Below are 27,108 nucleotides of genomic sequence, written 5' to 3'. Positions count from 1 at the left end.
CATTTTTATCCACCATGCTAAACCATGTGGAAGACATCCATTTGGCAATAGCTTCATTTTTCTGCATGACGGTGATCACAGACATACTGCCAATGCAGTTAAAGTGCAGTTAAAGCATACCTCAGAGAAAAACACACAATGGTGTCATGGATCATTGAAGCAGCAGAAAAAGAAACAAAAGGCAGCCAACATACAAAGAAGAGCTCTGAATGTCCTTCATGAAGCCTGGAGAACTAATCCGGAAGATTGCCTAAAGACGTCAGAAGAAGGCTTGTCTATGAGAGTTCAGGCTGTGTTGAAGAATAAAGCTGGTCATACCAAATATTGACTTTCGAGCTCGTTAGACTTCTACAAACTCTGTTTTTGCCGGCACTGAATGTAGATTTTGGTTTGCACATGTTTAAATAAATCTATCCACCTGAGAAATAAGGGGTGGTTCATAGTCGGGCGCACTAAATGTCACACACATAATTTCTCCGGCTTGATCGGGAGGGCTGCGATGGAGGCGTGGAACCGTTCTTTGCGTATGAACGTGGGAGGAGTCCACTCTCGGTAAGTCACTCATTTTTTACAAGCTGTTGCATTGCAGCTCCCTTCACTACGCGTGGGTGAAAAGCAGAAGGAAGATGAGAGGGCAGATGGGAACTGAAGCTGTCTAATCGGGAATGAAGGCGCGATGTCCTGTGAGATGTTTGGAGGTTCAACCACATTTACGCACTCAAGAAGAATTGATTTGCAGTGAGGACATTTAAAGAGTCCGGGGATCGGATCTTTGTTTATTGGCTAATAAAGAAAAGTTTGCCTCAGAAGTCGTCTTTGTAAATCAGTAGAGATGAGATTAAACTTTTCTACAAGCTGGATTTTCCGCGGCTGGATTACGTGTGTCCTTGTCACCTTTTACGCACAGGTAAAACGCGTTTTCCCCACTATTAATGATAAACATTTACCCCATTAATTAGCTAAGAGGTTGATATCAAATGAGTTGACGGTCACCTTTGAAGCCTGTGGGTCTCTTGTTTACTGCTTCCCTTGGGTTATCGGGGTCCCTTTAAATGAGAAAGTTAATGCAAAAGTGCTGAGATTAACAGTTGTTCAGTTGTTTTAGGCAAAAGATATGTAACCGTAAACCCGAGTATGTGTCAACACACCAGCATTTGCATGAGCTGGTCAGATGAGGGACGAGGGAAATTTGGGGAACAGTGTTTTTTTTGTTTTGGTTTTTTTTTTGTTTTTTTTTTACGCACAGACACTGACTAGAAACAGCTGTATTAGGGCCGAAGCCACTTCTCCCCTGCTCTGACCACAGAAAAGCCGCTGGCAACTGGACGTTCTTCTCCCTCCACCAAGTATTCTTTCCACGTCCAAGTTGCTCATCAGGAACCTCATTGGGTCAGCCAGAGGCGAGGTTTAAAAAGGTGGTGCAGGGGCCACAGCAGGATCTCTATTTTGCATATCACAACCAACTTTTACAAACTTTTTTTTTTTGTGGTTTCCTTTTTTTATCGTAGTTCGTAATATACCTAAGAAGCACATACTAAAAAACCCTATTAAGTAGATTTACAGAGATTAAAAATGACTTAATGTCGCAGCTGATACACTGCCACAGTTAATTTGAAGGGGAGAGTGAATATAGTCGATGGCATGTTGTTGTCCACGCCGTTGTTTAGTCCAACCAGCTAACGCTGTCCAGGTGGAGAAGTTTATGAGATGTGGTTGAAGTGGTGGGACTGTTGGGCACCAGTGATCTATCATTGCTTGTGTGCCTGCATTACCGTAAGCCAGCATTGGCATAACTTTGACTGGAACGCACGCTCTTCTTTCCTGAGGTGTGTTGCAAGAGAAAATGCTTGTGGGGGCATTTTACTTGTCAATGCAGTGATCCAGAGAGGCAATTGCGCAAAAGAAATATATAGTTGTTCCTTTCCCCCAAAAAGTCTATGAAATAAGTCAAAGTTTTACCAGCAGCAGTGGCAATAGAAAGCAAACACGTGATACAGACAGTTGTCTGGATAGGAGGGATGGAATATTTTTCAACTACGTTTTAAGGTGACATTGCAAACCCTTGGCTTTGGTTTGTTCTCACCATGGTCTTGCCATTACTGACTCACACTATTCCCAAAGAATTCCCCTTCTTTTTCTTGGTTTGCAACCACTTCATCCAATACATTCCGAGTTCATTTCAAACTGTCTTTGTGACATTGAGCAATGCACAATTGCTTCAAGATGTTCAGAGCTTAAAAGTCAATATATCATGAAGAACTGTGCTTTGTTGGGTTTATTGCTCGCCTGCCCACAAACAAGGCTCCTGAACTTTTTATTTGCCAGATTTTCAAGTCAGTCATGCATTCATCCCTGCTTGTATGCACTCGTGTTGTCCTGTTATCTATTAGCAACATCTTGCTGCCTCTTCCCTGACTTTTTTCATTGAATATTTGACCAGTAATTATTTACCTCTTCAAGTTCCGTCAAGTACCAGATCAGATTTATGACTACCTCCGGTTTAAAAAGCAGTGCACTGCCTATGAGCTCTGGATCAGGTTTCATTAAAGCAATTAGCACATATTCTTTTAACTTTTTGCAGCACCTGCTCTTCCTTGATTTTTGGGTTGTTTCTATTATATATATTTTTTCTATTCACACATCATTGACTGTCACCAATTTCCACCAATTTAACAGCCGTTCTTTGTGGGGGGGTTTTCTTCTGTTACTTGTAAATGAATTTTTAAGACAACTTAGTCCCTTCTTTTTTCTGTTTTGAAGAATTATAATTAAAGGTATGAGATATCAGGTCTTGATTTATGCAGGTGGCATTAAGGGGATTTGCTTTTATGGCTGTTAAGAAACAAACTAATCACAGGTGCAAACATTATACAAAGATCCAGTTGTTGTGCAATATGCTTTTACAGCATCTTATCGTGAACCAGTAAAACCCCTAGAGGCCTATGAGGTGCAGTGTGCTTCTCTTGGCTTTGAGCCTGTTGCTGCTGTGGCCGTTATGCAAATTCCCTTGTCCGCTGAAAGCTTATGGAATGTGCTCTGCATTTGATAGGGTCACACACGGCGGTGAATGTTTCTGTAAGTTAAACAAAACAGCTCGGAAACCAGCTAGGGGGCAGTTGTGACATGTCGCTGAAGGGCTGGAACTCTTAATACCTCTTTGTTCTTAAGCTTCACCAAGTCCTGCCCGCTCTGTCCATCCATATACTTTCCACTTCCCTACATCTTCTTTTTCAAGCAATTCTATAACTTCATATCTGAGTACATGCAGCACATCAAGTTAGCTCTGAGGTCGGATGTGCTATGTTTACCATTATGTTAACCTATAATCATATAGGGTGGGTCACTTGTTTTTCTTTTGCATCCATTATATATTTAGTAAATCAAAACACATTGTTTCACGTAACTCAGACCCAATGTTTAGATGTGGCGGTAACAAAAACACAATTCCCGGCATTCCTTTGGCTTCCTGTGCGCTCTGGTCCAGCTGTGCATATTAAAAGCCATATCTACCTATCTATCTATACTCAAGCCTTTTAATAGCATGGGAATCTTTCCTACTTCTGTCACTTCTGTCTCCTGCAGCATATGGTGTCCATTAGTGCTGCGGTCTGAGCTATGAGCACTGTGTATGATTATCCCTCTGGTTAGATTATAAAACAAAGATTGGCTGATGTGTGAGTCTGAGTGGAGGTAATTAAAAGCTTGAGAGTGTTCATGCTGCGCTGTCGTGGTCTGAAGTTGGAAAGACTGACACAGTCTAATCAGAGGTGTGAGAAAGAAGACAGGGGAGGATGAGAAGGGTGTGAAAACAGTGTTGAGTCCAGTATTGTATACTTGAACTGCTGGGGTAAGCTCAGGGATTTTTCCATTAAAAATCAAATGAACAAAAAGAAATTGTGAATATGCTTCCCAAAGGAAAACTTCGGGGAAGCTTTTCTGAACCTCTGCAACACCAGCAATTCAATTACAGTACAAATTACAGTATTTAGTAGTAAGGAAGATGAAGCTTAGACTGAATGGCAAAATGTTGGTGGTCAATTCAAGGTCGGAGTCAAAGCAGGCCTATAGGTTTTATTTTTCTACATTTATATATAGACACTGTGGTTTTGGCATCATTTCTGTTATAACAGCCAAACTGTCTAATTCAGCAGTGTGGCCAGGACTTCTCCAGCCCTTCATTTAGAGCGGCTGGAAGGTCAGTACAGTAAGTAACCTTTTCAATAAAGCGTTTATTGTTTGTGAAGAGATGCAAAGATGTTTCATAGTTTGTTTCCATGCTTTCTAACGAGAGCTGTGTTTAGCTGCGTGACATCAGGAAACTTTGCATAGTGGTTTTTTTTAGAGCAGAAGGCCTTTAGAAATCTAGTGTAACAACTGCACAAGATTTGTTTTTTGTTTTTTTTATTTTACAGCACAGCACTGATGGCTGGGAAAATATTTGCATGTGATTAATTATTCAAAGTCAGCCAGAATGGATATTATATGATTCCTGTTACTTCCCTGTTGTGTACTTGTGGACTTTGTTTTTCCTGGTCTGGAGGCTTCAGAGCTGCGCTCAGGTGTTCTGAGAGCATGGAAAGAATTTCTGGGCACGTCTTGAAAATGTTTTTACCATCCTGGTCCTGACTCAAACATTATACCTCTTACTAACTGTTACAAACTTATCTTTTGTCTTCATTAATTACAGAACGCAGATTCCAGACCTCAATGTAAAGAAACACAATACCTAAAAGACTCCAAATGCTGCAACAAGTGTCAACCAGGTAACTAACACACACACACACACACACACACACACACACACACACACACACACACACACACACACAGAGATAGTGGATGCATATCTGGTTTCCTCTGTGGAGTCAGCATAAAGTAAAAATAGCTTTCCATTCACAAATATTCTAAAGTAAAAGAGGAAGGATGTTTAAAAGCAGATCTTTTTGGCTTAAAGTGGCACAGACATGTGCGTGTGTTTCCACAAATGCGTGATATACACACACACACACACACACACACACACACACACTTAAACTGCTAAATATATCAACTGCTTAAAAAGAAGAAGGGAGCTCCAGTTTTATCAGTCTCTCTTTTGTTTTCTTCTATTTAATTAGGCTTTTCTGTGTTATTGTAATTATGTATGCTGGGTTCTTAAATCCTCTGCCTAACACCCACTGTCTCTTCTTTTTGCCACTAGGCTATTATGTGTTTAAAGACTGCACTGATACCGCTCAGACTATATGTCGTAAATGCAGTTACGGAGAATATCAACCCAGCTTGAACAATGCCTATCGCTGTCTTAAGCAGAAGTTTTGTGATGAGAGTGAGTACCTTCATTTATTTATCAATTCCATACATTTAAATCCATTTTTCACTTCTTACTTGTGACAAATACCATTCATTTCAATTCTAAAAAGTTAATCAATTAATTATAAAACGTTTTGCTTATTGGCAATCTCTGGTTACTTGAATGACAAAGATCAAACAACCTTTCCAAACATACTCTACAGTCACAGCTACACCATAAAAGAATACTCTCCAGTCAACAGTATTTAATTTTATACTCATGTTTTTAATGTTTTAGTTTCTCTTTTGCAACCCCTTTCCCAAAAAATCATGAAGCTGTGTAAACATTAACGAAGTGCAGACCATTTGCCACCGTCCCATTTCTAAAAAGTTGAGATTGAGACGGTTTACTGCCACGTTGGATCGCCTCATCTTTTTAAAACTCCCCATATGTCTTTGGGGACTCGGGGAGCATATTGGTGAAAAAAATCTGAACGTTTTTGCTAAATTCATTCTCAATAAAGTTTTAAGCTGTTCAGCAGTTAAGGTCTTTGTTTGCCTCGTTTAATAATGGGTCAGATATTTTCAGTAGGTCAGATTTTTCCCCCCATGTCGTTTGGTATTGTCCTGCTGAAATAATGAAGGCCTTCCTCCAAAAAGGGCGAAAACTTTTATCATTCAACTTTAATATGGCCTTTGTAGATATCACCCTCTCCTGTGTCTCCTGACAGTGATGTTTGGAAGTGCTTCTGAGCCCATCCACTGACTCCTTTGTTTTTTGTTTTTTTTACAAGCTTGTGTACAGACATCTCCTTGCCCTCCTCTCCGAATGTTTTTTGAAACACAATAAATACATTTTCCACCTTTTCCATACTTTTATACATTATTTGTGTGCTATTTTCAATCAAATAAATGATTTTCACTTCAGTTTTTTGTTTACTCTTTACACAACACCTCTATATTCATACAAACGGGGTTGTGGTAGCCAAGAATGCTCAGATCATGGAATTATTTTTCCTTTGTATTGAGCTGTGGAATGGGAATTTGCATTTAACACACTTAATCATTCACTTCATTTGTACCTTTGTCTTTTTCTTTTAAATCTACAGGATTGGGTTTTATGAGAAATAATGAAAACTCGATAGAAGAGGAGCCATGTCGCTGTGTTGAAGGCTTCCAGTGTTACCCCATCAACTGTGAGTTCTGTGAGAAGATACCCACCTGCCGACCCGGACAGGGACTTGAGACAAAGCATGGTGAGAAAGTCCACAACGCAGAACATCCCCCATTTATAACAAGTCCCTACAAACGAGTTGTAAATCCGAGATTACGATTTGTGTTGTTAATTATAGATCAGAGGAAGGTGTGTGAGCCGTGTCCAAAAGGATTCTTCTCTGATAAGGACGATGACGAACCGTGCAAACCGTGGACAAAGTAAGCGCTTACACACACGTGCACACACGTGTTTTTAGCCTGGAATCTTTTGACATATTGTGAAGGGAAAATGCAGTTGGGCAGCCGTCCCTACCGGCAGCCAGCAGTGGTTATGAGTAATATATTCACCACTTCCTCTGGAACCCTGGCTGGAGCAGACATCAGCTTCCACTGCCAGCCAGACCTGACAGATCATCGGCGATGATGATGACGGTGGAGAGAGAAAGAATTTTGTTTTCCTCTCTATCCATCTGCCTTTCTGGTGTTATCTTTGCAGAACTGCGAGTTGAGCACGTTGGTAGGAAAATGTGGAGTAGAAGGGAGAACTAAAAAAAACGAACTACATTCTCATTGTCTAAATATTCCTCTTCTTCTTCCTCTTTCCCAGTTGCAAGGCTGATGGCAGCAAGGAGATCAAGCAAGGCAGTGCTGAAGCCGATGCAGGGTGTGGACCACGTGAGTTTGGAAAGACACAGACATATACAATGTCATTTTTTTCCATATGACAAAATCGTTTCTGTTAATTGGAGGCTTAAATGTCACACTAAATGTGGAGAGGGAAAAAACAGTAGACTAAAAGCAAGCTCAATAATTGTCTGTCTTACAGGTGACCCGGTCATTCCTATGTCCTTCTGGGTGATGGTTTCAGTCCTGTCAATCATTATCATTCTGTGTCCCCTCATTCTGCTTCTCTTCTGCTACAAGGACAAAATGAAGTTACTCTCTGGTAGGTCGAAATTCTCTATGAACCTTTCTCTTCTGCCTGTACGACTGCTTTAACATACATGTAGACGTTGGCACAAAAACGTGAACTTTCATAAATACTGTGATTTTTTTTTTTTTTCCTGCATTTTTTTCAGTACTTACATCTTGTTGTTTCATTTCTCAGTAAATCTGCGATCCTGTGTCCAGAATCTGAAGAGGACCCGGATACAACAGGTAAGGTGGAATTTCTGTTAGAATAAAAAACCTCAAACAAAACCGAATACATATAGAAACTAAACTTGTTGCAAGCTGTTTCATCTACTTTTTCTATTGTTTGTGACAATTTTTTTTTTCCATTGAAGCAAAGAGCCTGTATATATCTAACATCATCTTACGTGCATACTTGCAATAATTTACAACTCTTCTTTTATCGTTTTCTTCACTCTAGGAGACACTGGCTCCTCTTTACCACAGCGGAGCAGGAGGAGGAATAGGAGGTGGTTCTGGTGCCTCAAAATGCACGCCATGTGAGGTGACCAAACTTATCGACCAAGCACCCTCCAGCCCCACTGACAACCCCTCGTGCACCTTGCCCATCTCTGTTCCTGATGTAAAGGTCTCTCTGCCCTTCATAAAAGAGATGACAGAGGAAGGAGGGACTGAGAGGAAAACACCAATGGAGGATCAGAGCAAAAGATCTGGAGAACCAGAAGAGGTGTCGGAAGAAGAGGTCATGAGCGTGTCCCGGCTTTTGACAGGTTCTTGCATGTGTGTCATTCCTGTCCACGAGCCCCTGGAAGTAGGGGAGAATGAGGACTGTAGCCAGGCTGTCAGCCCTGGAACACCGGGATCGTGTTCATGTGGAGGGCTAGATGGAGAGAGGGATGGAGGTGGAAGTGGGAAAGAGGCTAAAGATGGAAATCTCAAGAAAGTCTCCACGAGTCAGTCGGGTGTCGCACCGCTTGTTTCTCTTTCTCCTCCTCTCCTCCACACCTCCACCGCCGTCCAGTCAACCAGTCCGCTTCCTGAACTCTACCTGCCATTGTCCCAGATGTCGCCGGAGTTCAAATTTCACCTGAAAGAGAGATCGCCAACAAAATGGGAGGGGTTGTACAGACTGATGAGCACAGACTCCACATCAACAGAACATAGCACGACCTCTGCGATGACCTCGGTCACCCCCTTGTTGCCATCCCCATCTGTTGGAGAGCTCTACATGGACAAGCCCCCTGAGGCCACAGCCCCAGAGCAAGACCAGGGAGTTCCCTGTGGGGACAGCAGAGACAACAAGCTCTCATCACAGGAGTCAGAATTGGAGTGCTCACCGGAGAGCCTTCAGAGTCAGCTGGCTGATCCAAATCTTACCTCAGGTACATGAAATTTCAAAAACTGATCATATGAGAAGCCCCAAAAAATGTTAATGATAAGGAAAAAGAGAAGTGATAAGGTACTAGCTCCAAACTAGTGGGGGAGGTAAAATATTAAGTAATAATAGTAACTTAATAGTAATCATCAAGTGTTGACAGGACAGAATTATGGCTTTTAAAATTAATGTACACTTTTGTCTATTATATTATATTATATTATATTATATTATATTATACTATATTATATTATATACTTTTTTTCCCCAAGCAGTTGAGTCGCACAGTCACAAATCTATTTTTACTCCTCTTGGGGTAATGAAAAGCTGATTTGGAGCTGGCTATTTCCTGGCTATTTTTTTGCTGTGACCGCTCAGCAGCGTCAATAAAAACTAAAAACACAGTGGTTGAGCGTTATGGGGATAATGGCTCATTACAAAGTTTGCAGGACCACAGTTGTGTTTGCCAGGTGGATTTCTGTGTTCGCTGTTTGTGTAGGCAGTCGCCATTGTGTTGCCACAGGGTCATACCCATACATGATTGGATACACCACATAGCAGTGTTCTCTTTCCACAGCATAGGTGGGACTAGCCACCAAGAATAACAGAATGAAATTTAGATTGGTTTTAATGGAAAGTTTTACAGTCACGGGGTTGAGCATGCATTGTTCTCACACAGACCTTATGGTTGTGCCAAAGAGAAAAATCTACGGGAAACATTTATTCTCTGTGCCTCGAGCTCCTAGTGGTTATGGTTAGTTATAAAAGCAGTAATATCTGAGCAGTCTGATAGAGACGGTGGTCAGCTCGAGCTCAAACGTTATTAGCCGAACACAGAATAGACAGAGGATTGGTCTCAGCGTAAAAATATGGCGTTTGTGTGATTGTTTCCAAGAAATAGCTTTTATTAAAGCCAGTATTGATAATCTGAGCCTGGATTTTGGCGGGGCCACACAGGGAGCAGGAAAAAGATATGTGTGTGTGTGTGTGTGATGTGCTAGTGAGCCACCAGAACCGCACTCTTAACAAACACTGCTCTTTGTGTATGTGTGCACCAGTGTCGAGTATGCCATCTACAGTACAAAACTCCTGTTTACCCAGAGTTCCATAGGGTTGCGCAAAGTGACCGCAGCTTTAATTGAACCAAGATGTGCTCAGCTTGAGTAATGCTTTTATAACCTCGCAAACCCAACAAAAACACACACACACCAACTTGTGAAGCCTTTTTTTTTTTTTTTTTGACTCTCACTGATGACTGGTTACTTTAATTACACATCTGCTGGCTTGAAGTGAACACAGTTTCCCATCATGCAGTAATGAAAATTGTTACAAGGGCTTCCCACCTATACTATTTAAAGGTTAGGCAAGGTTCAGAGGTTTCCCTTGTCTCACCCACAGTAGCCGTCCCAGTGCACATTAGCTTTATTTATTAGCTACTGACCGGCTCAGGGCAATTTTGGGGCTGCCTTTGTTGAGCGTCAGCTCAATAGGGCTAATGACCCACATTTAGTCTGACAATCAAAGACTTAAGCTGACACCTATCCATGAAAAATTGGCAGATTCTGATAGAGAATATGCACAAGTCAGTTTTACCCCTGTCAGCGCAGTTTTTGGGTATCCAAAAAGATCAACGTGGTACTGAGAGAGGATAAACAGAAGACCCAAGCAGATTCTTCAGAGCATTGTTTTCAGAGCTGTGGTGAAATGGCATATTTTCAAGCTTGCCCTCTCAGACTGGTATTCCGGGAAATGCGATTGGATACTGAAACAGAGACACACACATTTTGAGAGTCTGTGGTAGCGTTTGCCTTTGGCTGCATGTGCTTTTGAGCGCATATGTGTATGTGTAGGTGTGAAAATGCCTGTTAGTGCATTTTCTTACATTTACTGTATGTGTGTGCGTGTGCATATGTGTGAACAGATGGAACATAAGCTGTGAGTCATGGAGGTTTGGCCTCCTCTGTCGCCTGGAAAGTCAGACAGGAGGCTGGAGAAAATAGGAACCAGAGGTTTGATGCGGTGTAATGCGATTTACAAAACAAAACTGTTTATTTCCTAATTCACCTGCTGGTTTAACTCTGTAGGTGAACAATATACAGGCACTGGCACAAAGGGTATTGATGCAAGTTTGTGTTTGGCAGGAAAGCAACTGTAGGATGGAGATTAGACACTGAGATGTTTGTGGATGGAGCGGCACATTTAAAAAAAAAAATTGTTCAGTTGAATCCTTAAAACCCCAAAACCTGTGACAAATTGCTTCCCTTTAGTGGTCTTGAGTTTCACTTAGTTAGAAGTGCTGGATACTGACGGAGCTATGTCGAGAAGGATATGATATGGCGGTCTCTGTAGCCGTTGCCTTTTTGTGGTCATCCTGCAAAGTCATTACACCCACTGTCCATTTGTCACATGAGGTTAGCCAACAGTTAGTCCCTTCTTCACTTGTGTCATGAAATAGGGCTCTGGAAGCCTGTTTGTACAGGGAAAATGAAAGTCCTACACAACCCTACAATTATAGCAACACATCTCGTTGAATTTCACAATAGGCTGTTATTGCATCGGCATTTTCTATACCAGTCTGGGGATACAGTGTTTATGATTTTCACGTGAAACTAAAGATTTTCTCAGACATCGTCTATAAATAGCCTCCTAACCATTTACGCCTCCTCTGTGTTACTTTTCTATTTAGGTCAGGTGTCTGGGAACCACAACACCACCTTCATCTCCAGCGGTCAAGTGATGAACTTTAGCGGTGACGTCATTGTTGTCTGCGTCAGCCAGACGTCTCACGGCAGCGACGAGGTGGAGCGGGATGATGGCTTCGGCAACCCTGTCCAGGAAGAAGCCACTGAGACTGCTCCGTTTTTTCAGACCAGCTTGAGATCACAAGGGGACTACATTTCCCACTGTACTTTGCAAGATGAAACACTGCCAGTCCAGGAAGCGATGGAGGAGCAATCACTGGGAAAGTGAAAAGCGGCCGGTGGCTTTGCTTTATGTTTTATGTCACTTCAGAGATCATCGCCATAGTCCGGGTGCCTATGTTATCTTTTGATTACACCAATCAGCCACAACATTAAAACTGCTGTCAGCTGAAATGAATCATGTTGATTATATTGTTACAATGCAATGTTCTGCTGGGAAATCTTGGGTCCTCTTCCATTGACTCATACCACCCACCTAAACATCGTTAAAGATCAGTCACATCCCTCCATGGCAACGGCATCCCCTGACAACAGAATTCTCTCCAACGGGACAGAGTGTCCTGTCACAACAAAAAAACTGCTCGACAACTTGGCATAACACATGGCAGTCCAATCAAACATCTGCTGAGTTAGCAAGAACAAGCCTGATCTGCAGAGGCGCACAGGACCCAAAGGACCCACTGGCCAGACACCACAGGACACCCTCAGTGGGCTCATGTGCATGCACAGCAGAGGTTTTTTTTTTTTTTTGGCAGAATGGTGGGTTTAGTGTTATGGCTAAGAGGTGTACATCAAATAAGTTATAGTAATAATGAAAAACAAATGTGTCTTGTCATGTCTGTTTTCCAGATAAAAACAAGGAAAGGATGGTGTAAAGTCATTTTAAAGTGATCAGTCAGATAACTGGGAGATCAGTCTTTTGGGAATCTGACTCTGTGTCTCCACAGTTGTCTTACTAATGAACCATCTATAACCTGGCCTATTTCAGACATTAGTCACTGAATCTTGCCACGGGAATCTATTCCCAGAAAAAAAAAGAAGAAAAGCTGCAGTCCTTTTCAGATGGAAACTCCCTCCATTCCAGACAGTGATGGGGAATTTTGTTGTGAAATGGATGTGGAAGTAGAGTTCATACTGCAGGTGCATAATATTTTTATCGTTGCATTGAACTTACAGCTTGGTCTCGATACAAAGAAGTTACAAAATATTTAATGTCCCACACATTTCTATTGATTACTTGCTTTAGGTAACATCTGTAAGCTCTTAGTTTTTAACTTTTGTAAGTCTGGATGATTTTGATACTTGCGTAACGGAATATCCACCGTGTGGAACATGCGTTTTAGTTGTTGTATCATAGAACTTTGAATATGCAAGCCACAATAAGATCTGGCTGGACAGAATTTTAAACATATCAATGAGTGAATTCTTCTTTCTTGCCTGCAGGATCTGTTTATTTTTTAAGAGACACGTCCAGTTTTGGTACGATGCTTGTTTGTAGACTTTATTTTCTCCCTACTGCAACACAAGTGCAGTTTTTGTCTTTGAAACAAAATGCTATGCATTTGATAAGCTATTCTATTAGTGATTTCTTTTATTCGATTTTAATGCCCAGGCCTTCCGATGCTTGTTAATAATAACGGTTTTGTTTAAAAAAAAAAAAAAGGAAAAAAAAGAAAGATTTTACGAGGCAGATTGTTTGTGTGTATTTCAGGAGTTTCAGATGTGATCAGTGTGTGTATATATTTCATCTGTTTCTCAAAGACGAATGAATATGCTGTCAATTGATTTATTGTGTGGATTTTGTGAAGTCGAGTGGTGCCATTAACAGCGAAGCGCACACAGGAGTTTCAATGAACTGTTAATTTATAGCCCTGCCATATGTATGCAGCTTTGCAAAAAACAAACAAACAAAAAATGTACATATAAATCAAATCTATTGCAATGAATTACTGAAAGACTATTTTGATCGAAATTAAATGTTTTGCATCTAATTTTTTTCACGGATGGCTGCCATCCTGCATTCTGTGGTTACTCTTGGTCAACTTTCCTATTTTAGGGGGGGGGGGGAGATTGACAAAACACAACCAAGGCTTCATTTATCTCCACAAGATGATCTATAATCTTTGTGAAGCAATGCTAATTACACATGTGGCAAGGCCTCTGTGCCTTTGTCCCTGTGTTGACAGACAGGCAGCCTTTCATCAGGCCTGGGGATGGCAAGCAGCTGTGAGGAGAAACTAATCTAGCAGTCAGACCAGCTAGCGTCACAGAGAGACCACATGAGAGGAACTGGCAGCACTCATTTGGGCCTGGTTTGGGTCAGCAGGAGTATGTTTATATGTGTGTGTGCATGTGTGTAAGAGTGCGTCTTGTCTCAGCTTATTTTATGGTTGTTCGTGAAAACAGGAAGTTATGACTAGCTTTCACATGGTTTACATGAGAACTGGCTGGCTGGCCAACACAGAGCCCGACTGCACATTTAAATGATTTCAGCTTTTTCTTTTCTTTTCATGTGTGAGAGAACAGCCTTTCATTTGACTTATATGTAGGGTAGCAACCACCTTGTGTTGCTATAGTGTGCCTCCTAGTGGTAAGTGCAGGTTAAGATGATAAACAAGACAACAAATCATGGATAAATGTTCATGTTCATGTTTACAGTTTCAGCAACACAAGAAACGAGATGCATCTGTTTGTTGCATTTGTATAGGCATTTCTAAACAGACATACAGACATATTATTGTGTACCACCTTATTTATTTGCTTGCAATTTTAAAAGAGGAATCGAGATCACTGGAAAAGAGGAAATGGGCTCTTGAGAAAGGGTTTGTCTTTCATACTGGAGCACTTTCGAGGCATGAGAAAAAGCCCAATCAGCTGTTGGTTTAATAACCTGACAGTCGGTGTAACCAGGTGACAGCGCAGACCTGTGGAAAGCACCAGAAAATCCACAGTGCTTATGTGCTGAAATTACAGTCATCTCACCTGTGGAAGCAAGTTTTGGATTCCAGCTGCAGACTTGCAAAAGATCATTACAGCTGAGATTCGTTACTCAGCACTGACAGCAGATGGAGTTTCTAGTTTCTTCAAAGATAATGATTTTGCTTTTGAGAGGATGTAAATATGATGAACTGCTTTGAATGGAAGCAGCAGATGGTAGCTGATAAATACATAATGAATGAATGAAACTGTGTGGAACTTTTACATTTTTATACATAAGAATCTTTTTAATGAGTGTCTTACAAATTTAATTGAAAAATTTGCTCTTGTGATTTTGTTACATCTACGACACAGTAATAATAGACAGTAATAATAATAATAATTCTAATGCAGAAAAGGAAGAAAATTTTCAGAGAAAAGGTAAATACAGCTACATACAGTCATGTGAAAAAATCAGACAAATACAACCGCGAAGAACTACAAATATGAGCATACGCCGTGTCAACGAAAACTAAGGCAAAATGCAGAAATAGTGTGTGAAACGCTAAACACACCTTTTTAATGCTTCCATAGGAATTAAGAGTGTAAGTAGCAGCCAGGTGATGCTGATCAAGTGCTTGTAATTAATACATCAGCATCACACAGTAAGTGCGAGCAACTCTAAAAGCAGGGCTTTTGGCTGTTTGTTTGTGTGGAAGCACAATGCCATAGCGGAAAGATATTACGAATGATTAAAAGAGGCTGTCTATCAGTCTGGAAAGGGTTATAAGGCCATCACTGAGCACAGTGAGCTAGATTGGCAACTGCAAAACATTCTAGACAGTTGCCAATCTTGCTGAGAGCAAACGCACTCAGATCGGGCCATTATTGTTCAAAAGGAAAGTATGACTTTTTTGGAAGGGTTGCAGGACAAACGCTCTTTTCTCTAAAATGAACAAAGCAGAACAGCTTAGGTTGGCACGGCTGCATCTGAACAAACCACAAACTTCTGAAGCAACGTCCTTTGACCAGATGAAACCAAAGTAGAGTGTTTGGCCTTAATCCACAATGCCACATTTCTTGAAAACCAAACACAGCATATCAGCACAAATGCCTCATACCAAGTGTTACGCATGGTGGTGGAGGAGCGATTATTTGGCCTTGTTTTGCAGGACCTCGGCATCCTGCTGGGGTTGTGATGAGTCTTTTTTTCTGTGTCTGTCACAGGGATAACACAGAGAGAGGCGGAAAACCGTTCACACTCACAATCTCACCTACGGCCAGTTTAGAATCACCAATTAAACTAACCCCATTCTTGTCTTTGGATGGTGAATGCAAACTCCACTGAGTCCTGCCTGGATTCGAACCCCGGATGTTGTTGCTGTGAGGGGATAGTGCTAGTTCTCGTTAAACAGCCTTATATTAAGACATGCTAAGGACCAGGGATTTTTATTGATCCCTGATTTATAAAGCCTTAGAATTGAAAAGGGTTTACTTTCCTTTTACAGTAAATAAAGATTCAGTGTCTTAAATCTAGTTTGCTGAGTCATTTCAAATACTTAGTTTGGTACGCAGAGCTGAAACCTCTTAAACAAATACTTCTCTGTTTCTTTGATTCTTTAGAATACTGCATCACCAATCATATGACGCTTATCTTGAAATTCCGCCTTAATTGATTAGCACCAGTGATGAGTTCCAACAGAGGGGTATTTCTTTCTGACAACAGCTTACCATTTAAAAGGCGGTCATGTTTGCTTTCTCTCTCAGCCCTGTGCCTCCACATCTCTGGGACTTTTCAACATCAGCGAAAACAATTTTTGAGTAGGGATATCACAGTTTTATTTTACTTTGGAAATGCAAGCAATCAGGTAAGTTTTTGTACATCATCACCAGAAAGGGGGGGAAAAGTCTGACGGTAGCTTTTCATTCATCCATCTGAGATAAAGGCTTTAGGTGTCTCACTCCACAGGTCTCTCTTCATCCCCACATGGTCTTCAGATACACGTCTAGATGGGAAGACAGCTATAGTGACGGGGGGCAACACTGGAATAGGAAAAGAGACAGTTAAAGACCTGGCTAGCAGAGGCAAGCAAACAGCGCTGCACATGTAAAGACAGCAAATGCAATGATGAGTAACAAATTTCTTTACAATTGTTGTCATATTCTTTCTCGTCTGCGTGACTCGGTGTACTTGTGAACTTGTGCACTTGAAGCTTCCTGTTCCCGCAAATATAATAAATACAATCAGGTTACTCAAACATAAACTGTCTTTATGATAACGCATAATTCTAATGAACTCATGTATCGGTACTGGTTAATCAAAGGCAGGCAGAGGGATTAAGTTCAGAGCATACTGCCACGACACAAAGACTGCCAAACTGGCCCAGACATATGTGTTGAAATCGTGCTATCTTGTTCAAATGTCAAACATGCATGTACACGCAAACAAGAGGAATTAATCTCCCGTAGGCGCCCGGGTGATCTTGGCGTGCAGAGACATGGCGAAGGGAGAGCAAGCTGCTTGCGACGTCATGAGGGAGGTGAAGGGAGCGAAGGTAGTCACCAGGCAACTGGATCTGGCTGACACCAAATCAATATGCCAGTTTGCTGAGAATATCTACAACAGTGGGTGGCACACGCAACACACACGCGGACTTCGGAGTAGTGCGTGCATTCTTTTTTCCTTCTAAATACTGTGATGGTGGTAACAATTGTCCTGTTTTCACAGCTGAGAAAGCTCTTCACTATCTGATCAACAATGCAGGCGTGGCTGTGTGTCCTTTTGCCAGGACAGTGGATGGAATTGAGATGCAGTTTGGAGTCAATCACTTGGGTAGGAGGAAAAAACACACAAGGTTTAGTTAATGACAAACATGTTAGATTGAAACAGACTTTAGCAAAAGAGCAGATGAGTTGTCAGTCAGCTCCTGTTGTTACTGCTAAATATGTGATCAGTGATCAGTGGTGGCTTAAAACTCCTCGCCTTTTTCTCTCCTACCACCCATTTAGGTCATTTCTTCTTGACTTTTCTGCTGCTGGACTTGCTGAAGCACTCGGCCCCATCTCGGGTCATCAACCTGTCATCAGCAGCTCACATCTTTGGCAAGATCCATTTTGATGATCTGAAAGGGGAGAAGGATTACCATCACTTCAGGGCCTACGCACAGAGCAAGCTGGCTAATGTCCTGTTCACCAGAGAGCTGGCCAAAAGGACAGAGGGTAGGGATGCAGAGACTGAAATATTATCTAGTCATTATGTGTCGTCTTTTGCCTGTCTACCTCGCCTTCCTTATGCAAGGAGAAAACGGATCTTATCTCAACAGTGTGAGAGTCCCATGCCTCAACCACAACTGCTCTGGGCGACATCAGAGCACAGGGAAATAAGTTGTGTTAAAGACTTAATTGTTGCCCAGCAAATCACTCCTCATTCACTAATAATGCTGTCATTTCTTCCCAGATATGAGTCAAGGCTTTCTGTATCTTTTTTTTTTCTAAATCAAGTGAAACTATATATTCTGGGTGTTTTACTTTACTGATGTGTCCACTCATGTGTGACTACAAGCTGTTATCAAGGATCTGCTTCATTTCAGGTTGGATAAATAATATTTATACCAATCCCTCCAGTTCTAGGTATCACAGCCTACACAGTTGACCCCGGCTTCGTGAACACTGACATTTTAAGGTATATAAGGCGCCCTCTTCTGGATATAGTCAAGAACTTCGGGTTTCTGATCAGGACCCCAGCAGAGGGAGCCTACACCACCATCTACTGTACCGTCACTCCTGAGAATCAGCTGGTCACTGGAGGATACTACAGGTCAGCGTGAAAACTATTTACAATTACAGACAAAAACTTGCTTAATCGCTATAAAACAGGTGTGATTAAAGAATCATGAAAGACGAGAGGAGCCATTCATCGATATCATCCGAATAATTCTTAATACACTAATTAATGGGTAATTACTAAAGATCTATGAGTCATTCTGTATAAGTGATTCGTTAGATAATAAATATTTTATAATATGCACCTTTCTTAGAAAGAACAGCGTTATCTGTTCAGTCTCCAAATCGCTCAGCACGACCGGAAAATACTGTATCTCCACCCATGGCTATAATTCACATTTGATACATTTTAAACCGAGTCTGTTGATGGTCATGCAGCCCTGAAGCAATGAGTAACTACCTGAAGTAACGAAAAAGAATAAATTAGAAATGTAATGATCAATGAAGAAAGTGTGGAGTTTGATTAATTTACACGTAATGCACCAAATATTACCTTACAGCTATCCAATTGTGTCTCCATTTTATCTACTATCTTCTAACTATCAGCTGGTTACATTTTAATTATCACATGTTTTAGTGCACTTTATGTTACAGCGATGGAAATGTATAGCTCACTTAAACGATGTGCTTATGTATTGTCCATTCACCCCTTTCCCCACAGTAACTGCTCCAGAGCAGAGAGCTCCAATGCCGGCCAGGATGACGGCACAGCCCTGAAGCTGTGGGTTGTGAGCTGCCACCTGTTGGGCATCCGCTGGAGATAAACTTCACCTTTGATCTGAAGGCTAAGACAAATGTAACAGCTTCCAATAAAGAAACATCCCTGATATAGCATTGTGTGTCCTTGTGTGTCCGTTTGTGAGTGAAAAAAAAAAAAACAGACTTCCCATTTTTATTAGACTCTTACATCATTAGGATTTTAGCTCTGGCATGCTGCTACATAGTGAAGTGAGGCACGTTTTAACTTTGGGTTTTCCACGTTCTCGGTGGTATCACACACTGCAGTGGTGAATTATCACACTCTCGCCTCAGCTAACCCCATAACTCGAGTCTCTCCGACAGCAGGAGGCGGCAGGAGAGCCGGCTGCTCCCACAGCCTGTAACTTGTGAATCAATTATGCGTCAGCCCGCCCCTGATTGGCCCCGGCACCTATACGCAAAAGAAAACGAGGAGAGGTGGCTGACAGATGAAAAGCACGGAACCCGCTGATAAAGTGTTGTGGCGGAGAAAGGAGCTGTATTGTCGCAGAGGTCCTAAGGTGGAAACCTGTTGCTCTTTGAGGAAGAATGTACTGCAGGTAGGAGAAAAATACATAAAATAGAGCCTGCAGAAAACGTTAAAGGTTAGGTAGCTGGCTCTAATAATACCAGCAGTGTGAGATATTTGAAGATTATCCACTGTGTCACCAGATTTTGCAGAGTGATTTGCGTCGTGGTTTTATTGGTGTTTTTATGCAAATTTTGAAAACGGAAAAAAGAGCTTTGAGCATGAATCTGTTTAGACGACTTGCGCAATTATTCTGGAAACCAACTGATGTAATATACTCTGTTACAGATGCAGTATGTGTAAGTCTGATGTTGAATAGTTAGTATGAGAGCATGTGCTGATTTATAGACTCTTTTGTGTCCAAATAAAGATCAGGTCTTTAAAACTTTAAGGAAAAATATATAATCAATGCTTTTACTTGCCTCTTGTTCAGGGGTGTGTGCTGTAACCACTGGTCTTCTGAGGAGAGGTTAGATGGGAAAACAGTGGTCATCACTGGAGCCAACACTGGTATAGGCAAAGAAACTGCCAAGGACCTGGCAAGAAGAGGTACTGTGCCCAGCTGCGGGTCTTTCTCCATCTGCCTCTGTCTATCAGGTTTTCAGACGTGTGCCTGCCTCTTTAATTTACACTAACTGGCAGGCTGTGACTTACAGTGCATATCCCACTCTGACCTCGTGATTTAAGCACTAAGAACACTTATGTGATTGGGCTAGGTCCAACTTGCTTGGTATACCCAAGTCTATCATGAATCTGAATAAAAATATAGATAAAAATTTGTGGGTTTTTTTGTTTTGTTTTTTAATATATATATATTTTTTAAATGAGCATCTTGGTTAATGTTTCAATGATTCCAGACGACTGTCAGAAATTGAAGACAGATGAGGCGTCGCAGGGACAGAGGGAGCATTGTGAGGGTCCCCTGCAGGGCCAGACATGAAACAAAGACAGTGCATCTAGCAGTCGTGCACACACATGCACACACACACACACACATGCACACACACACACACATGCACACAGAGTGAGTAATATGAAAGCTGGTTCTGCATACAAGACTCAGTTTGTTCAGCCATCTGCATCATGACGGACACAGCATGCCACATACACCTTCCTCAGTTTAAGAACAACCAACATGTAATTTTTTTTTTTTAATTTACACTGGCACCAGTATAAAATAACCCATAGTAATAATAATACAACTAGATTCCCAGCCTTAAAACAAAGTAGAAGGAGGCACAGCATCATCTTTCAGTAAACTGGATTATGCAACAATGTGATGACAACATGATTGGATTTGGAAAGATTGATAACGAGAAGCGATTCCTTCAGGCACTGCATCTCAACATTGTCAATCGTTTGTTATGATTTTGATCGAAATTTATTTTATTATTATTATCATTTACTAATTTATTTTACTTTTTGGTCCACGTAATGAGTTGTCAAAGGAAGCTGTCCATGTGAAATTTAATGTTTATGAAGTGAAATCAGGAAAGACTGTTACAATTACATATCATACTGAGTGTGAATACTCAGTCTATGATCAAAACTGACTCAAGCCATTTTTGCTTTTTATTACATACTCAGATGATTTGCGCATGTGAAAAAAAAATCATCTGCTGAAAGATCTTGGACGTGACTCAGTACACGCCTCTTGGACTTGACTCTTACTGTTTGTTTACTATTTTATTTAATTGTATGAACTCGGCATCCCTGTTGATGTGGGAATAGTTTGGTCCTCAGGATGGAAACAAAGACGGCAGCAATAGGATGGAGATGCTATATTACAACTAGTTAATGGCTCCCATCTTCTGTAATTACTGGGCGCTGCAGCTATTTTGCATATGTGTGAGTGTGTTTGCAGGAGAGCGTGTGTGTATGTGTGTGTGCATATTTGTGCCTGCATATGGGTGAAAGAAAGGGTGGGTGCATGTGTCCTCAAACCCCCTGTAAGGAAGAGGACTCCCTTACTGCATTTATTTATATTGTATTGTCTGTATAGCACTTTAGAGCACACCTTTCACTTTATTAAAAGCACCTTATCAAGCACTTTATGAGCATTGCACTTTAAGCATGGATTTGCACACAAGAAGTTTAAATATTTATTGACTATTTATTGGGAATTTTAAAATCAGTTGGTGGCCTTATTTCAGATCCTGCACAGCTGCTCCTCGTCAAGGAATGTGGTGGTTGTCTGTCAGGAGAGAAGAATGGTGATTGAGATTGTGATTAAGGTTTACCAATAAGGAAAACTAATGCAAATGTGTGTGTGTGAAATCTAGGGATAAAAGTGGTGCAAATAAGTGTTTGTAAGTTAATGATTACTCACCTTTCTTGCCTGTGTCCTCTTCAAGGTGTTTGGGCAAATGTTTCCCCGGGGGTCCAGACACCATTTAAAGGTTCCGGGAGAGACCATTGGTAAAGAGAGTGTGGTGAATCTTTTTGTGCTTGGGTTTCTGGGTTTTTATAATATTGGGTTTGGTGTAACATTAAAGTGTGAAATATTTATTAATATGTAAATGTGAAAATGTATTTATGTATTTATTTATTCTTATTGATATATTGTATACTGTGGTGGAAGGTTGGGATTTTTGTGCTGTAAAGAAGCTCGACAAGTTAATTGTTGTAAGGAGAGCCGTATAGCGAATAAATACTTTGTTCCACTACACTTGCCTTGGTCTGTCTCACTGTGTTTCCAGCCGCTAAGGGCTGCCCTGTTACACCCCCCCTTCTGTGCTCATTAAGAAGAATGCATGGTAATTTGTGTCAGAAGCGAATGAGAACGACACAGTCGAGAGGGTCTTGTGTTTGTTCGAGTGGAGCAGTTGGCTAAATGAGATGCTGAGTAAGAGCTTAGAAAACATTAGAGGACAATCTGAAGAACCCTGAAAGATTAAGGTTCTTCATTTAATGCTGGGAGCTTTTGTATCCCACCAAATGAGCAAAGATTTTTTTGTAGTTTTAAGTTTGGGAATCTTTTGAACTCTACTGTTCAAGTATTAGGGTAGTACAATACAACTGCTGTGAAAATGGCTGTTATGGGGTGTATAAAAATCATTTGCTGCCAAAAACAGGATGTGAGCTCAGAGTGAAATTTCACACTTTCAAGAATATGATGTGGGTCAAGTCTTTCCTAATGAAACTTGGGGTGATTTAAGGTCCCTGTGCTCACCTAAACTGATACTCTGTAGTGAGGGACTGTATTTTATTATACTATTTGTCACTAGCTTGTGCTCTGTGGATCTTACTTTGTAGGTGCACGCATCATCATGGCGTGCAGAGACCTCGAGAGGGCGGAGGAGGCACGGACGGACATTTTGGAAGACACAGGAAATGAGAACGTGGTCATCAGGAAACTTGATCTGTCTGACACCAAGTCCATCAGGGCCTTTGCTGAAGTTGTTATCAATGGTATATGCTTTTTTTTTAAAATCCACTTTTCCTTTCAAGAGCATACTTGTATGCCTCTTAAGGAGTAATGGACTCTTCAAGCAAACAGGGCTCACTAATTGCAGGGCTGATGTATAAATCCCTGTTTGTTCAGCCCCTCCACTGCCTCTGCTGCAGATAATTAGAGGCATACTGTAAAAGCATTTGAATTTAAAACCAGTTGTTTTATCAGATATGCAGTTTGTGTGGGTTTTTTTTGTTTTTTTCTCCAGAGGAAAAACAAGTGAATATCCTGATAAACAACGCAGGCATTATGATGTGTCCCTACTCCAAGACGGTTGATGGGTTTGAAATGCAGCTAGGTGTCAATCACTTGGGTAAGTTACTCTCAGTTTTGTATTGTTCTCTCTGCATTTTTACGCTTCTTTTTTGTTTTGAAATTAAGGCTCATGTTTCATATTTAGAAGCAGTCATTAAATATGTTTACACAGTTTGCTTGGCTACAACTTTTTCTGACAGCTTAGATTTGCCAGTTTACTTTAACGTGAACAGCTGACAGTTACACTGTGCCTCTGACTGAATTTATGCTAAGTTTGCCTGGTGACAGGCATATTTTCATAGTGAAAAAGGTCATTTTAAATCTGGCATTAATAACACATACGCCAATCTGACTGTCTCACCAAGCTAGGACAATGAACTAGAGTTGCTGCTGCCGGTGTTTCCTCCTTTATTGGACCATGGATTCTTCCTAGGTGATGTTTTCCTCCATGTTATTTTTGTCTCAGGCTGACGGAGCGGGAACACTCTGTGCTCCAGCATGGTCTCCCACACACATATGCAAACACACAGACATGTACAAATATCCAGAAATAAACCTGTGCACTTTGGCACATTCTTTATGTGTTCACATGCTCTTTTAAACAGTGATATTGTTACGCAAAATGGGAATTAATGAAAAAACAGTAAAGAAAAATGCTCTTATTAAGATCAAGAAGAGTCCCTCAACGTTTTGCAAACAAAAAAAGAAAAAGAAAACTTCTTGGCATGCATTGTATTGGGTGACACACTGTTTACCACATCAGCAGGAATAATATCCGGTGATAATGTAAACTTTCTGACTTCTAATGAAGCAGAAAGCTCACAGCAAGGAAGAAGGAGTAGGAAAAAAACCACGAGATTTGCTTGAGATTGCGACTCCTGCGGTTGTAGAGTGCCATTTAAATTGAAAACGAGGGTGGCCAGGTTTGGTCGTCTAAATGGAGTCAGATTTTAGATTGTTCTCAGTCAGGTGGCTGGCTTTTTTATAAACTCCACAGGAAGAGCTACTTTATGTTGCATATGAGAAACAACCACACAAATTCCAGCAACAGGTATACAAGAAGCACAGCTAGTCACTGATGTGATTGGCACAGTTTCCTTATGTGTCTTTTTTGCAAAATAGTAAAACTAATTATATTTGTTAAAAGGGTTATTATACATACACTACACATTAACTGCTGGGTTTGCTTTGTTAATAAATTAACAAGAAAAGGTGTTCTAATTGTTTTCATCAGGTCACGTCCTGCTGACTTACTTACTCTTGGACCTCATCAAGCGTTCTGCTCCGGCCCGTATTGTCGTGGTGGCATCGGTGGCCCATACTTGGACTGGGCTTCGACTGGATGATATCAACAGTGAGAAGAGTTACGATGCCATGAAGGCCTACGGACAGAGCAAACTGGCTAACGTCCTCTTTGCACGCTCACTCGCAAAAAGGTTGCAAGGTGAGCTTTTAGAAAAGGAATATCCAAATGTGCATCATGAGGAATGAAGGCTATAACACATGGGTATCTTACAGCCATGATATGGCCACAGAAATGTGTAAAAGTGGAGCATGTGCAGACATCGTGTAGGTGGGTTTTGCTGAGAGACTCAGAGTCATGGAATCTGACTAATGGGATGAAGTTGTGCTGTTGAGTCAAGGAAGTAGATTTTTTTTTTTTTTTACATTTTTACATAACAACAGTCTGGCAGCAACAAGCTTAAACTTTCTATTAACGTCACCCTGAGTAACTTGCAGAAATACTTGCCTATGTCAGTACCTGTCTGCCTTCGTACCTACCCTGCCAACAGGGTCCCACTTCCACTTGAATGCTCTCTTTAATCCTCCAGGAGTAGAGCTCAGTCCATTAACTCAGAAATAAACTGAAGGTGTTTTAACAAAGGCTAACTTGTCTGTTGTTGTTTTCATTAAAAATAAAAAAACTATATTCACTGTAGGGACTGGTTGAAAAAAATGTTACAAACCTCGCTTAAAATCCCAACATGCACATATAAATAGCAGGTGACAATTGTTAGCACATGTTATTTGGCAGCATTTGTATGTGCTTGCATTTGTGTTGCAGGTACAGGGGTGAGCGTCTTCTCTCTGCACCCAGGGGTGGTTCAGTCTGACCTGTGGAGGCACCAGCACCAATGTATCCAAGTGGCGGTGAAGATCTTCAAGGTTTTTACCAAGACCACAGTGGAGGGAGCGCAGACTACCATTTACTGTGCTGCAGAGCCAGGTCTAGAGAGCCTGAGTGGAGGGTACTTCAGGTACACAGTCCCAGTATTTCAGTTAACCGCAAGAGCTTTTAGAGTGCCGGTGTTACCGTGCCCAGTGTTTCTACCTGGTAATAAAGGAAAAGTTACACTTGATGTAATGTTTTTTCCCCATTTTTTATAAGTTACATAAATGCAGTGCATAGTGTGTAATTCTCATTTTCTGTTTCTTTGTGTGTGCAGTGACTGCGCCCCTGCAAGGTGCTCAAGAACCGCCTCTGATGATGACTTGGCGCAGAAACTGTGGGAGGTCAGCTGTAACATGCTCGGCATCACCTGGCAGTGAAGACACTGTGTGTGAAAACATCATACTTTAAACAGCACTGCTAAGCACTTTTATACATGTATTAATGTTACTGTTTAAAAGAAAAGTAACAGGATTGCTCCAAAGACCATTTTATTTTGTAAATGATCTAAAAAAGCTGTACATTGTATGTTTTGGTGGGAAAAAGTGTTATTAAAAAGTGCATGATGCTTATTTCTGTGAGGGCATATCTTGTTCATTCCAGTCTTGAACAGCGAGATAGAGCAAAGTGTGGATCTGGTTCTGATCAGTAAAACTCAGATCATTATAAATGCTTGCAGTTCTACCTTTCCTCCTAACAGTAGAAAGAACTATTTACAGCATGGACACATATGGTTGTAAGTGTCAGCATGTAAGAGTAACAACTACATTGCAAAATTTTGCTCGTTTGTAACCTATAGACATGTTATGTGATGTGACATGTGTGCTTTGACACTATGACACTGAGATGAGCAGAGGTGGGACCAAGTCATTGTTTTGCAAGTCTCAAGTAAGTCTCAAGTCTTTATCCTCAAGTCTCAAGTCAAGTCTCAAGTAATGTCAGGCAAGTCAGAGTCGAGTCTCAAGTCACTGGTGTAAAAGTCCGAGTCAAGTCACAAGTCTGAAACTTTGAATTTCAAGTCCTTTCGAGTCTTTAAAAAACAAACGAAAAAATAATGTTGCAGTTATGCTAAATGTAAATATTAGACCATGTAATTTTAAAATCTGTGTTTTTCTCAACACATGACAAAATAGTGAACTTAGAAAATATACACAAATTGTGAAATTGCACCTCTTTAAAATGCAGCTCAATTAAACCTAGCTCCAAGAATAATTTTCACCGACAGTTCTGAGATAAGCTGCATGTCATTCTTGGATGCGGTTGTAGGACCGGCTTTAAAATCGCATGACAAAAATATCATACACATTAAAAAAAACTGTATCACCAACGTAGCCTGGACAACATTTGCTAGTTAGATGAAGTCAGCTATCTCATCTTAGCATATTTATATGCATATTTATAATCATACGGTTCTTGGAGTGAGTGCATACACTCATGAAGTTTAGTAACTTCCGGTCACTGCAACAAGCCCAGGTACAGTTTACCGACGGATGGGTGCAGGACCTTGAAATGCACCGTGTAGAACGAAAGACCATCGTACGTATCATAAGTTTACCAGTCTCACAAATTGTCGTCATAAATACACATTCCTTAACCGTTTATTAATATAACCTTTGAGCTCAACGGTAATTAATTAGTAGTGGAAATAATTTCTGGTTCATCACAGAAATGTAGCAGTGACAATAATACTGTATGCTGTAATCGTACTGGGCAATTAGTGATACAAAAAACCTGTTTTATCCTGTGAATAAAAGTATGTGTTTTTGTCAG

The 27,108-nt window shown here is 40.9% G+C and overlaps 3 protein-coding genes across 4 annotated transcripts; all 3 read left to right on the top strand.

Annotated features, from left to right (window-relative positions):
* The first annotated feature begins 616 nt into the window (after positions 1-616).
* Positions 617-11,764, top strand: tnfrsf11a (tumor necrosis factor receptor superfamily, member 11a, NFKB activator). Its single transcript, XM_085468621.1, has 10 exons — positions 617-907; positions 4,688-4,763; positions 5,201-5,326; positions 6,399-6,545; positions 6,642-6,723; positions 7,112-7,179; positions 7,331-7,450; positions 7,613-7,662; positions 7,877-8,798; positions 11,478-11,764. The coding sequence occupies exons 1-10, from the start codon at positions 833-835 to the stop codon at positions 11,759-11,761; spliced, it is 1,950 nt and encodes a 649-aa protein (XP_085324747.1). The 5' UTR covers positions 617-832; the 3' UTR covers positions 11,762-11,764.
* Positions 11,765-13,766: 2,002 nt separating this feature from the next.
* On the top strand, positions 13,767-19,015 carry LOC146702098 (retinol dehydrogenase 12). 2 transcript variants are annotated; one of them, XM_085468623.1, is made up of 7 exons: positions 13,767-13,837; positions 16,379-16,494; positions 16,879-17,034; positions 17,138-17,242; positions 17,419-17,628; positions 18,034-18,226; positions 18,854-19,015. In XM_085468623.1, exons 1-7 carry the CDS (start codon positions 13,773-13,775, stop codon positions 18,954-18,956), a joined length of 948 nt encoding a protein of 315 aa, XP_085324749.1. In that variant the 5' UTR covers positions 13,767-13,772; the 3' UTR covers positions 18,957-19,015. The 2 variants fall into 2 exon arrangements, with proteins under 2 accessions (XP_085324749.1, XP_085324750.1); XM_085468624.1 differs by lacking the exons at positions 13,767-13,837; positions 16,379-16,494.
* A 291-nt stretch (positions 19,016-19,306) lies between these two features.
* On the top strand, positions 19,307-25,956 carry LOC146702097 (retinol dehydrogenase 12). Its single transcript, XM_085468622.1, has 7 exons — positions 19,307-19,490; positions 19,893-20,008; positions 22,715-22,870; positions 23,122-23,226; positions 24,403-24,612; positions 25,234-25,426; positions 25,616-25,956. Exons 1-7 carry the CDS (start codon positions 19,480-19,482, stop codon positions 25,716-25,718), a joined length of 894 nt encoding a protein of 297 aa, XP_085324748.1. The 5' UTR covers positions 19,307-19,479; the 3' UTR covers positions 25,719-25,956.
* The last annotated feature ends 1,152 nt before the right edge of the window (positions 25,957-27,108 follow it).

Source organism: Copadichromis virginalis, linkage group LG9, assembly GCF_057382275.1.
Source record: "Copadichromis virginalis isolate Kocher_CV1m ecotype Utaka linkage group LG9, C_Virginalis_male_GT1.1, whole genome shotgun sequence".
Taxonomy (NCBI): domain Eukaryota; kingdom Metazoa; phylum Chordata; class Actinopteri; order Cichliformes; family Cichlidae; genus Copadichromis; species Copadichromis virginalis.
The sequence above is the reverse complement of the archived record's forward strand: the minus strand, read 5'-3'. Positions and strand labels throughout refer to the sequence as shown.

Bases quoted from the DNA above. Each gene is read 5' to 3' on its own strand.
- tnfrsf11a (XM_085468621.1), top strand. From the start codon at position 833: ATGAGATTAAACTTTTCTACAAGCTGGATTTTCCGCGGCTGGATTACG. The intron at 908-4,687 runs GTAAAACGCGTT...CATTAATTACAG, and splicing joins TTGTCACCTTTTACGCACAG to AACGCAGATTCCAGACCTCA. The intron at 6,724-7,111 runs GTAAGCGCTTAC...CCTCTTTCCCAG, and splicing joins CCGTGCAAACCGTGGACAAA to TTGCAAGGCTGATGGCAGCA.
- LOC146702098 (XM_085468623.1), top strand. From the start codon at position 13,773: ATGAGAGGAACTGGCAGCACTCATTTGGGCCTGGTTTGGGTCAGCAGG. The intron at 17,035-17,137 runs GTGGGTGGCACA...CTGTTTTCACAG, and splicing joins TGCTGAGAATATCTACAACA to CTGAGAAAGCTCTTCACTAT. The intron at 17,629-18,033 runs GTAGGGATGCAG...CAATCCCTCCAG, and splicing joins GCTGGCCAAAAGGACAGAGG to TTCTAGGTATCACAGCCTAC.
- LOC146702097 (XM_085468622.1), top strand. The intron at 20,009-22,714 runs GTACTGTGCCCA...CTTACTTTGTAG, and splicing joins CAAGGACCTGGCAAGAAGAG to GTGCACGCATCATCATGGCG. The intron at 22,871-23,121 runs GTATATGCTTTT...TTTTTTCTCCAG, and splicing joins TGCTGAAGTTGTTATCAATG to AGGAAAAACAAGTGAATATC.